This window comes from Cucumis sativus, chromosome 4 (genome assembly GCF_000004075.3).
Source record: "Cucumis sativus cultivar 9930 chromosome 4, Cucumber_9930_V3, whole genome shotgun sequence".
NCBI lineage: Eukaryota > Viridiplantae > Streptophyta > Magnoliopsida > Cucurbitales > Cucurbitaceae > Cucumis > Cucumis sativus.
In genome coordinates, this window is record NC_026658.2 from 18,283,200 (window position 1) to 18,296,191 (window position 12,992).

Below are 12,992 nucleotides of genomic sequence, written 5' to 3' on the forward strand. Positions count from 1 at the left end.
GTGTAATAATTGCTAATAGCTTAGACCATGGCTGGCAGGCAGTGCCCACAGAGTGTGCTACAGCAGAAAAAGGAAAAAAAAAAAAAAAGAAAGAAAAACTCGAGCCCCAGAAAAGGAAAACACCCAATTACCATTTTTAAAAGAATGAAAAAATGATCCAAAAAAGTTGAAGTAGTGAGTGAATTTTGATTTAAATTGAAATGGAGGGTCGGCTCTGGTCTGGTCTGGTCTGGTCTGGTCCGGTCCTACCAATTGGCAGAGTGCTGAAGTAGTGATCTTTCTCATCAATGGAGTTAGCACACAGCACAGCACTTTTTGGGTTATAAATTCTCACAACTCATTTCAATTCCAACTCAGACTCTCTTTGTTTTTCCCTTTTTGCTCTTCTTCACTTCCTCTGGTTCTGATTTGACTGTTTCTTTTCTGTTTTCCGGTGGCTATTTTCGACAGCCATGGGCGGTGGGCCGCCGTATTTGGAACTCTTTGTTGAGGAGACTAGTTTCTACAACCGCATTGTTTTGGGAACCATTTTTCCAAACTTTAGTTTAGACCCATTTCCTCATATTCTTCAAACTTGGCTTCGAAACTGCGTTGGTGGATTCTTAATTTACTTCTTTTCTGGCTTTCTTTGGTGCTTTTACATCTATTACTGGAAGCGCAATGTCTATGTTCCCAAAGGTGTTGGCCTTTTTCTTCTTTCTTTTTCAGTTTGCTCTCTTTTGTGTTTTTTGCTGTTATTATCTCAACTGCTCCATCAATGAGTTCTAATTCTGGTTATTTGGGTTTTGTTATTTCCCTTACTTCTTTGTTGCCTCACTTTTTGATCTCTTAGTATTTCACTGATTATCCAACAGATTTGCGTGTCATTCCGGAGAATCTGGATTTGGTTTTCTTTCTACTAATTTCAGCCACTACTTCATGTTTGATTTAGCTATTATTCTTCAACTTATTCTTTTTTCTTTTGCTTATACGTGTGCTTACTGCATGCTATATCGGATTCATTTTGGTTCAATTGATTCATTTTGTTTTTGAATGTTGAGGTATTTTTTTTTTATTCTTCATTGATACTCTCTTCTTATGACACCATGGGATGTGCAAAAATAGTTTGTCTGGAAAGCTCTGTTTGAGATAAACTTAACATGACTTTGATGAGCCTTTTTACTTTTGAGATGCTGGTGATTTTTGGCTTTCCAGGATGGACGATTATAACGGATTACTAATCTATAGTAGTTTGAATCATCTACATGTTCTTGACAGATAGATTTCCTAAAAGACATGTTTTGATTTGTGCAAGCTGATGATTCTTCTTTCTTGTTTTTCATAAACAGATGAATTGTTCTGAAAAGAACTGTATATCCAACACTTAACCATAATAATTTAGAGCTAATAGATAGTATAGGATGTTGGGGCCTCTCAGTTAGGCTACTTAAAGAAGAGGATATTTCATTTGTTGCTCAAATGAAAGATTCTTCTATGCATGAACATAAATATTCAGGGAGAGGACATTGTATTTCCTTTAGTTTACATTTGTTACTTTTGGCTTAGAATATCAGTCACACCTATGATATTTGTGATTTAGATACTATTTATATAATGTGGTCTTTGAGAAACCTTGACTAATTTCAAGAAACAACTGCCTATTTTTATACACTTAGCGTTAATCAACTTGTGGGATGTTTTTGTAGATGGCTATTTTGAACTAAATATCATATGAGATGAATATTGAATATAGAGTCGGGCACACTATTCAATTGAAAGTTTTCTCAAGAGTAGCCTGTTTTTCTAATTTGATAGTTTTGTATGTATATTATATACCAATTTTTCATTTCAGGATAATTTGGTTTAGTATCATTGAATAGAATAAGCTTTTAAACTTAGAAATTATGTCGATCATCTGCCTCCGATCTGTTGTTTGATGAGTTGAGTACTTTTTCCCCCCAAAATTCACCAGCAGTTGAAGACGCGAGCTTTTGAAAATATACCTTGAACATTTATATGCATTATAATGTATAATAGTTTTCATTCATAGAGTATATTTAGGATTTGGACGAGGCTGTATGTAAGAATTCAAGTAACTCTTTTTAGACCTGCAATATCCTTCATGTAAAAAAAAATTCATATAATATGTATTGTATGGGTCAATGCTTGTATAATTGTTTGACCTGCTTGACACTTTCTTGCAGATTCTATTCCATCTAATAAATCGATGCTCTTGCAAATCCTTGTAACAATCAAGGCCATGCCATTGTACTGCGTCCTTCCAACTTTTGCTGAATATGTGGTTGAACATGATTGGACAAAATGCTATCCAAGGGTACTCGATGTCGGATGGCCTGCTTATGCCTTTCATATAATTACTTATCTTACCTTTATAGAGTTTTGTATCTATTGGATGCATAGGGGACTGCATGATATAAAGCCTCTTTACAAGTATCTTCATGCTAAACATCATATCTACAACAAGAAAATTACTCTCTCCCCCTTTGCTGGTAAGTTCTTAATCTGCTTTCTTAAATTTTGCAGCCACTTGCGATTCATCTTGCCATTCATGCCAAAAGATACTTGTTTGAAAAGATTGTATCTCATATCTGATTCTCGTTTGATTTGCTCAAGATCAGTTTGACTTTGTATCAAAACCCAAAATACGAACCAATCTCAATAAATCTCTTTCACTAATTGTCTTTTACAGGAAACAAACAAATGATTATCAAATGAAAAAAAGTGTCATGCTTTTCAATTCCATTGTGACGAATAGGAATACAGTTGACATATGACTATAGTTTGATTAGGAAGTTTACAATCCGAAAATAAACTGATGCTAAGGAAACTTCACTGGATTTTGAAGTAGTTGGGACAATGATCTGTTAAATTGCTTCATTTCCTGTTTGCTGCTTCTGACTTAGTACTAAAGTTCTTTGGATGTTTCTTGAAAGATTCTCTAGTGAATGGTCTTTTTGAATGGGCAGGTTTAGCATTTCACCCTATGGACGGGATATTGCAGGCAATACCTCATTTGTTTGCTTTATTTCTCATTCCAACCCATTTTAGAACACACATTGTGCTGCTATTCTTCGAGGTTGTATGGACAGCAAACATTCACGACGGCATCCACTCACGAATGTGGCCAGTTATGGGTGCTGGCTACCACACAATTCATCATACAAGATACCGCTACAATTATGGCCATTACTCCATATGGATGGATTGGATGTTTGGGACGCTCCTTGATCCAATGGATATAGAAGCCAAGGGGTCGTGATTGGTCATTGCTTTGACATCAACTGCTTAATTGTTATGGCGCTTGATGATTCTTTGTGTTCAATGTAAATCAAGTTAGTTAACGATTAGATCAGGTCTTCTAGTATGTTACAGAATAAGTTGTCATTCCAGGGTAATTTGTGAAGCCATACATACCATCACATCACACATTCATTCTCAGTGTCCAGGAATCCACAAGGCCTGTGTGCTGCTATTGATAATGGTAAATGGTAAGTAAAACTTGTGGAGGCATTAGTTATATCTTTGTATATCATATTGAAATGAAAACTTATGTGAAAAAAATAGCCAATGATCATGTATGGGGAATGGACTTCATGATTTCCCATTTTAATATCTGCAAGTCTCCAAATGTAATTGAATGAAAGCAGAAAAAGAAAAGCTAGTCATATAACTCTCAACTCAACCACTCCCAAATTCCTCTCTTAGCTACAAATACTTGAGAGGTTTATCCCTTTGTATATTCTGAATTGATGAAGTCTTTTCAATGGTAAGAAAAGATATATCATGAGGGTAATACAAGGGGTTGGGGGTGTGCATCATCGGTTGGAGTCGGTTTTATGACAAAACCACTGCCAAATTGAGCATAGTCAGTTTAATAAATGTTCAAACTGATCCTCATCGTCAATGAGTAAAAGTCGGTCGGTTTTATATTTGATTTTTTAAATTTACTGATTTTGAATTTTTCAAATTGACACCAATTGAGATCTTTTTTTATGTCTATCTTGCTCACCCCAACAATAGGTGAACCCTTTCGTTCCATTTTTTATAAATAAAAGAAAATTGAAAATGAGAAAAGCAGCCGTAATCTTTTACTGCTTTTGAAGTGTAAAGTACAAAAGTCTCTTCCCACTGCAAGCTTTTGCCCTAGCAAGAGGGAAAATGAAGCACAACCAAAAGCAAGTAGAATGCAAGTAATATATCAGAGACATTGACTACTTGCTTTTTATATTTTATTCTTTCCAAGGCAGTACACATTATTCAAAACAGTAAAAGACCTCCCACCTTTCAATAACAAAAAGTATTTACTCACTTTGGTTTCACCAAAATAACGAGTGGTGCATGCAATCCTGACATTAAAAAAAGGTAGCGACCCCACCTCCCAAAACATCCAACTACCAAAGGAAATGCTTTAGTTAGATACAGGGAATTGAATTTCCCATCATGGTACATCAACATTTTAGCTTGAATCCTACAATGAGAAAGGAAATTCATCTAATCAATAATTGATGTGCAAAAACAGCAAAGTTTTTGCTCTAATCTTGGAGGATATAAATGAAAAGTTTCTCAATCAGTGAAAATAAGATGAAAAGTTAGAAGAAAAACAAAAAAGGAACCACACTCAATTGGTTCGCTGTTGGTGGAAATGGATGCATCATTATAGAAGGGGTCAGAGTTGAGATTAGTGCATAGCTTATTATGAAAGCAATTAATATTATTCGTTAGCAGAATAAGCTCTTTCTTTTCCTAAACCTATCAATACGATCAGTGCTTATACGAGATTTCTCAGGCTCGTTTGCTTTTCACTTTGCCCTTTTCTCTTTTAATTCTCAAGCAAACTATCTAAACTGTTTCGGGAAGATGGGCAGCCAATTTGAATGAATCTGAATGCTAGTTTCAGATGGTTTGTTCTGATAGTCAATTTCTACTCAGCTTTGTCAGAACCATTAGTTGATGCTTTTGATTTTCCACGTGACTGTACAAATTTCTATAAATGTTTGATGAACTCAGAGTGGAGCTCTAGATTGCAGTGCCCGCTACCACTGAGTCATATAGGTTCGTACTTTTCCTTGCAAAGCTCCCAAAGCTGCTTTCCAAAGGATCAATCAACAACTTCTTCAGCTGTCCCCTGCAAGACAAACACATTAGGTCAGTAGTCTATTTTTCCTACCTATTATTTGAATCCATTAAGTGCAGTGGATATGTAGGGATGAAATGATTGGATGGTAATAAAATGGTTGACAAGAAAAGATCTCATTGCACAGTCAAGAATAAGAGGTGTATGTAAAAGCTATGCCTACTCTTGTAAAAGAAGACTAAAAGGAACAAGTAAAGTTTTGGCAACCTTAATTGAGGTTAAAGGAAAAGAAAGATTACATTCTTAAAAGAAGTTTATAGAAACTAAGATGTAGTTCTCCCAGACAAAAAACTGCCATGTCAAGGAATAAGCTCCTCAGTTCTCAAGTCCCATGCCTCAATGAAAAAGAACCAGAGGCTGTTTTAGGATTAGGGGTTAGTTGATTTTATGTTTCAGTTCTGTGTTTTGACTTAGCTAATATGGACATATATATATAGTGGCTAGCTTACTTTCTACTCAGCGCCCTTCAAGGCATCAGATTTTTTATTTTTCATAAAGATAACTTAAGCTCGCCCGGTTTTAAATCCATTCCAATTACCATGTAATGTTGTAGCTCCTCTTTATTATCCAATGCGACAACTCCAACAGGTTGTCTAGTATTGTCCAGTTATTTCGTATGTCGTGCGTGTCTACACTATAAGTTTGAGGGCACACATACGATATTGTACATTTTAAGTTTGTGGGTAAGAGCGCTTAAATACAAGGGTACATTTTCCTTTGCATGAATGTGTTGAATGAGTATGACTATGCCTAGGCAAACTTATTGGGTGCAGTGCTCGTAGTTAGATTTTTATAAAACGAAGGCTCTGCACCGGGAGCTTTCTATTTCTTTTAAAAAAATTGATATGTTGATGCAGCTGACAAGTGGATAAGTAAGTAAAAAAGGGAGGATGAACGCTCTGCGCTTAGAAAGCTTATAAGGTATAAGGGAAAAAAAAGAAGGAAGAACTTGGACCTGAGCAGTTAAGGACACGCAAAAAGGTTCAGAGAGGGACGCGAAATCAGTGAGATTAGTGTAGAAAAGATGTTGCCGAAGCATAGACTTTTGGCGCATTTGGGAGAACAGTGCAAGTCAACTTCATTTTAGAGAGAGATCATAATTTGTAGCACTTCTTGGTGACAAAGCAAATGTTTAAATTTGTGGGGTTTGATACTTGGACTAACGAGTTCTTCAACACTTGATTTGTAGCATTTCGGTGGCCTCGAGAGCATATCCCTAGATACATTGGATATGATTAATGTGTCTAAAGCTAAAGATTAAGGTGAAGGAAAATCTATGTGGTTTTTCATATCGGCAACAATCAAATTGAAGAATGATTTTCATGGAAAAGTTTATCTTTGGAGTTATTGAAATTATTGAAGAGCCCTCATCCGTTCAAAATGCATGCCCTCCTTATTAAGGATTTCTCAAATCTGATAAATTTAGCAAGAATTGATTGTCTTAAAAGATGAAGAGCTAGATTTGAATGTTTCTAACTAGGAATGAGATTTTCTCAATTCGTCTCTTTCAAAGCCAGGCTTCTCAAGAAGCCCATGCATTGACTTCAATAGTAATTCTGGCCAAGCTTTATTGGGCCAAGGCTCCTTATGCTCATCTTGCTTGAATAATCATCCTCCCACAGCACTAAATTTGGTTAATCATGTTATTAACTCAAAATTGCAAATTAGTTTTGCGTTGGTCTAGTCAATTCCTACGTTCTAGGAAATAGTTAAAGTTATTCTTACTCTTAGTCAAGTCTAATTTCCTATTCTTATGGAGTCAATGGGATTTATTTGCTCTAGTCTAATTTCCTATTCTTATGGACTCAATGGGATTTAGTTGCTCTCTAATCTATTTTTAGACTTAAGATCGTATATTTATTTTGAGCATTTTTTTAGTGAAATAAATACTTCTCATTTTCTCATTTCTCTATATATATTAAATATTCAACATTGGTATCAAAGCCTAATTCTTAAGGAATCTGTGAGTGAGAATCTCTAAGAGAAATTGAGTGATAATTTGTGAGAGTTATTAGAGATCAAGTTAGGATCAAACAGTTTTACTTCATTGGCTTGATGGTGAAAACTACAGGCTTGGGCTATCAGAATGCAAGCCTACATGGAGGGTTGTGATTATTGGGAAACAATTGAGCAAGACTATGAGATTGCTCCACTTCCTGATAATCCAACGTTAAACTATGAGATTGCTCCACTTCCTGATAATCCAACGTTAAATCAGATCAAGACTCACAAGGAAAGGGTCATCAGGAAGGCAATGGCAAGAGCTTGCCTATATGCAGCCGTGTCTCCCGCTATATTCAACAAACTTATGGCCTTGGATTTAGCAAAGGAGATTTGGGAGTTTCTTAAAAGTGAGTATGAAGGTGATGAAAGGATTAAAGGCATGGAGGTGTTGAACTTGGTGTGAGAATTCGAGCAAATGCAAATGAAGGATTTTGATCCATCACAGAATATACTCTAATAAGTTGATTGGGATTGCTAATAAAGCAAGAACATTAGGAACCGATTTAACTGACAATAGATCATTTCAGAAGATTCTGGTTTCAGTAGCTGAGCGATATGAAACAATTATTGCTTCCTTAGAAAATACTAAAGACCTCTCAAACCTCAAGGTGATAGAAGTAGTTAGTGCTTTGAAGCACAAGAGCAAAGGAGGTTGATGAGGCAAGAAGGAAACATTGAGGGGGCACTGAAAGCTAGAATGCAGCAAGGAGAAGGTGGATTAGATCAGAAGAAGTGGAAAGGAAAGAAGGGAAGTGGAAAAGGTAGCATATAGTATCTTGCACAGGATGTAGGTAGTGCATGCAAGCACTGTGGGAAGCAAAATAATCCACAGTTTAGATGCTGAAGAAGGCCAAATGTGAAGTGTAGAAGGTGTCATTTATTGGGGCACATTGAACAATTCCACAAGGAAGTAAAAACTCAACAGAAAGGAGGAGCACATACTACACATACTACAGTACAACAACAAGGAGATCAACTCTTTGTGGCTACTTGTTTCTCATCAACCACTCAATGTGATGGTTGGTTGGTTGATAGTGGGTGTACCAATCACATGACAAGTGACAAAAAGTTGTTCAAGGACCTTGACATGTCATTCGAGTCAAGGGTGAAATAGAAAACGGTGCATATTTAGAAGTAAAGGGGAAGAGCACAGTGTCAACAGAGAGTTGTGATGGAACCAAGTTGATTACTGAAGTGTTGTTTGTCCTTGAGATTGATCAAAACTTATTAAGCGTTAGTCAACTAGTAGAGAAGAGATTCAAAGTGTTGTTTTAAGAAGGAAAATGTCTAATTTATGATTCCAATAGGAACGAGCTCTTCAAAATAAAGATGCAACACAAGAGCTTTTCGTTGGATCCACTTGAAGAAAAGCAGGTAGCTTTCAAGTGTCAAGTGAATGACACTTAGTTATGGCACAAGAGGTTGGGGCATTTTCATTAGAAAATGTTGTAGTATTTGCAGAAAAATGAGAGGGCAGTAGGAATACCAGTTCTTGGGAAAACTGAAAAATAAACTGTAGAGCTTGTGGAAAGAAAACAAGGCTACCATTCAAGAAGTCACAATGGAAAGCAACTAAGAAGCTACAGCTCATCCAACTCTGACTTGTGTGAACCTCAACCAACTCCATCACTAAATGGTAACAAGTATTTTATTATCTTTATTGATGATTATACCAAAATGTGTTGGATATATTTCATGAAGCACAAGTCTGAAGTAGCTAAAGTGCTTTTGAAGTTTAAAAGTTGGATTGAGAATCAAAGCGACTGTAAGGTTCAGGTGGTGATAATTGATAATGGGATTGAATATATGTCGCAAAATTTCAATTCCATCTGTGAAGGAGCTGGGATAGAGCATCAACTCATTACTCCATATTCTCCACAACAAAGTGGAGTCAGTGAGGGGAAGAACAAGAGTATTATAGAGATGACAAGTTGTTTATTGCATGAGAAGGGCTTGCCAAAGAAATTTTGGGCTGAAGCAACATTCACAACAATCTTTCTATTAAATAGACTACCTACAAGGGTATTGGAGAAGAAGACACCTTATGAAGTTTGGTTTGATATTAAACCAAAACTGACAAATTTGAAGGTCAGTTGTTTGTGTTTTTTTCATGTTCCACAGGCGAAGAGAGACAAGTTGAGTGAGAAGGCTGAACCATTAATTTTTGTAAGCTATAGCAGGTTATCCAAAGCCTCCAAGATCTATCAACCTCATACAGAGAAGATGGTGATTAGTAGAGATGTCCAGTTTTTGGCGGATGAGGAGTGGGACTAGACAACAGAAGCAGAGAAAAAACAACAAAAAAAAAGTCTCTCTAAACCCTGATGATGTACCAATTAGAGGAACTAGACTATTGAGTGAAGTGTATGAAAGAAGTAATGTAGATGTATTAGAGCCTGCATGATATGAAGAAACTAAAAGAGATATGAAGTGGATAAAGGCAATGAATGAGGAATTGGGTATGATAGAGAAGAACAATACATGAGAGTTCGTGGAGAAGCCTGTAGACAAAAAGGTGATTGAAGTCAAATGGGTTTTCAAAACCAAATTAAACCCAGATGACTCTATGAACAAGCTTAAGGCCAGGCTAGTGGTGAAAGGGTATGCACAAGTATGTGGAATTTATTTTTCTAGGACTATTGCACCAGTTGCAAGAAGAACACAATCGGGTTGTTATTGGTTGCATCAGCCCAGTATGAATGGAAGGTGTATCAGTTAGATGTGAAGTCAACATTCCTAAATGGAGTGTTAAAAGAAGAGATCTTTGTTGAGTAACCTGACGGATTCATCATACCAGGACAAGAGTAGAATTTTTATTTGTTGAAGAAGACTCTTTATGGTTTAAAGCAAGCTCCTAGAGTATGGTACAGCAAGATAGATGATCACTTACTAAACCTAGATTTTATAAAGAATGCACGCTCTATGTGAAGAACTCAAGAATTGTTATTGTTATTGTATCTCTCTACATAGATGATTTACTAGTGATAGGAAGTGATGATATTCAGATAGAGATGTTGAAACAAGAAATGATGAAGGTGTTTGAGATGAGATGACTGATCTAGGTTTGATGTTTTACTTTCTAGGAATGGAGATTCAATAAAGGCAGAATGAAATATTCCTCTGTCAGAAGAAGTATGTAAGAGAGATATTGAGGAGATTTAATATGGAGGAGTGTAAAAGTGTGAACACTCCAATGATTTAGAAAAAGAAGTTGAAAAAAATGATGGGGAGGAACCTATTGATGAAAATGTGTATAGAAGTCTAGTTGGATGTTCACGTATCTCACATCCACTATACCTGACATTATGTACAATGTAAATGTCTTATCTAGATTTCTTCACTTTTCAAGCAAGAATCATATGGTTGCTGGAAAAAGGGTTCTGAGATATTAGAAAGACACACTGTCGTTTGGGATTAAATTTAAAATAGTTAAAAATTTTGAGTTGAAAGGCTACTCAGATAGTAGGCTGGGTCATTGGCTGATATGAAGAGCACCTATGGTTATTGTTTCACCTTTGGCTCAAGATGTTTCTCATGGTGTTCAAAAAAATCAAGACATAGTGGCTCAGTCAACTGTAGAAGCCAAGTTCATTGCAGCAACAGTAGCAGTCAACCAAGTTGTTTGGTTGAAGAAATTGATGCATGTCTTGTATTTGAAGCAGGAAGAGAGTGTGAAGGTGTTCGTAGAGAATCAAGTCACTCTAGCCATTTAGTTGAATCCAGTTTTTCATGGAATGACCAAACATTTTAAGATCAAGTATTACGTTCTAAGAGAGATGCAAAAGGAAGGAGAAGTGTAGTTGATGCATTGTAGCTCAGAAGAGCAAGTAGTACATATCTTCACTATGTCTTTTTGTGTAGGTCGTTTTCAAGCTCTTAGAAGAAAGTTAGGTGTTTGCAGTATTTGAGTTAGGTGGAGAATGTTAGTAACTCAAAATTGCAACTTAGTTTTGAGTTGGTCTAGTCAATTTCTACATTCTAGGAAATAGTTGAGGTTATTATTATTAGTTGTATTCAAGTCTAATTTTCTATTCTTATATTTTTTAGAGAGAAGAAAAAGACTAAGGTTTTTTTTTTTTTTTAAATAACAATAAAAGTACGAGAAAGCAAAAGAAAAAAATCTTATACATCTCTTTTTCTTTCTCTCTATCTTTAAAGAAAAGAAAAAAGAAAAAAATATCAAATCTCGAAGAAAATTACTTGTCGATGAGGTGCGGATCCTTGGGATAGTAAATCTCTACCACATGCAACCTCTAACAAAGTTTATTTAACGTGAGATTTGATTTGAAAAAAAAAAATAAAGATAATAACGTAATGAAATGAAATAATAAAAAACTACCTTTTGCCGAAACTTTTCTTCCAATTCGCAGAGATTTTCTAAAAAACTTTTCTCAAACAACTTTCTCTAAATATTTTTTTGTAAGAATTTTTTCTCCTCCAAAGAATTGTTTGTTTAAAAAACTCTCTTCCCCTTTCCAAATGACAAGGGTCCCTATTTATAGACCCGTGATGTAACATAAATTAGGAAAAAATAATAAGAAAAAAAATCAACTCAATAAAATTAAAGGTGATATCTTGAGGTTTTGTGAAAAATTAATTAATAAATTAAATGGATATTTAAAGTTTTTTTTAAAAAAAAATTCTTTAATAAATTAAATGGATATTTAAAGATTTTTTTTTTAAAAAAAAAATTCCTATAATGATATTAAATAAGTCAAAAATTTTATTAATTTATTTAGGGAGAAGACGAAGTCGTTGAGGAGAAGGCCTGGTCGGGAGAAGACGAATTCGAAGATGAAGAAGAAGAAAAGGGAGAATAGTGTACTGTGTCGGGGAGACGAAGAAGAAAAGATGAAAATTAAATCAATTAGAGAACTTAATTTAAGAGGAAAAGAAGAAATTAAAAGTAAAAAAAACAAAAAAGTAAAAACGTACAGATAAATTTATTTAGACAAAGGGGAAACTTTTTTTTGACATTTTTAAAATGTCAAGTACATTAAACTAGACTTGACGATTTTAATGTGTTAAGTATTGAATTTTTTTAAAAAAATTATGCATATTTTCAATTTTGTTATTCTTGACGTTTTATCATTTTATTTAACAGTTTTTATTAAAACGGTCAAGTATAACAAAACTGCAGGGGTCTTAGTAATGTATAGGTTGAAATTTAATGTGTATACGATACACATTAAAACTATAAGTTATAAGATATATATATATATATATATATATATTGTACACCCCTCCTAAATCACCTCCTCTTTGCTTCTTTTTTAAGTAGGAATGTGGCCAAATTATCCTTACGCTCTTCAGGACATCTCATGACCTTGAAATATTTTTTCATCATAAACCATAACTCAATATCTGCTAGATCCATTGAACCCTCAAACACATAACCATAAACTCTTGAGTCACTCAATGCCATACTTTTTCTAAGGATCATCAAGTGTTGATCCCATTGATTGCATAAACTTTTGGGCAAATCTAAAGTACTGCTCATCCTTGGCCTCAACCTGTGCATGCTAGGTACTAGATTCCCCCTTGAACTATCCTTGGGTAGAATCTCGAGTCCCTTCCTGATCCTATCTATGTGTCTGCTAGGTCGTCGTGGCATGACTCCTATAACACATTAACGCGTTAGACATATATCACATGTGCCACTAACTCAAATGCATGATACTAAACTTTCTAATTCAAACTCTAACTCTAGCTAACTCTTATCTTTCCTTCTTAACTCTTTTGGGTAAATCCTACGACTCATACTTTACTTCAATTAACTCTAGTACACAAAATTAACCTTTCCCCTTAGTTCTTCATATACTTACTGTATCCTCAAGTATCCCCAAAAAACTTC

The 12,992-nt window shown here is 35.1% G+C and overlaps 1 protein-coding gene and 1 long non-coding RNA gene across 2 annotated transcripts; both read left to right on the top strand.

Annotated features, from left to right (window-relative positions):
* Positions 1–270: 270 nt before the first annotated feature.
* On the top strand, positions 271–3,665 carry LOC101204738 (delta(7)-sterol-C5(6)-desaturase). The gene is made up of 3 exons (XM_004150467.3): positions 271–678; positions 2,184–2,489; positions 2,967–3,665. The coding sequence occupies exons 1-3, from the start codon at positions 453–455 to the stop codon at positions 3,257–3,259; spliced, it is 825 nt and encodes a 274-aa protein (XP_004150515.1). The 5' UTR covers positions 271–452; the 3' UTR covers positions 3,260–3,665.
* A 611-nt stretch (positions 3,666–4,276) lies between these two features.
* Positions 4,277–12,054, top strand: LOC116403260. Its single transcript, XR_004215926.1, has 2 exons — positions 4,277–5,145; positions 11,878–12,054. It is a non-coding gene; the product is annotated as an uncharacterized LOC116403260 (long non-coding RNA).
* The last annotated feature ends 938 nt before the right edge of the window (positions 12,055–12,992 follow it).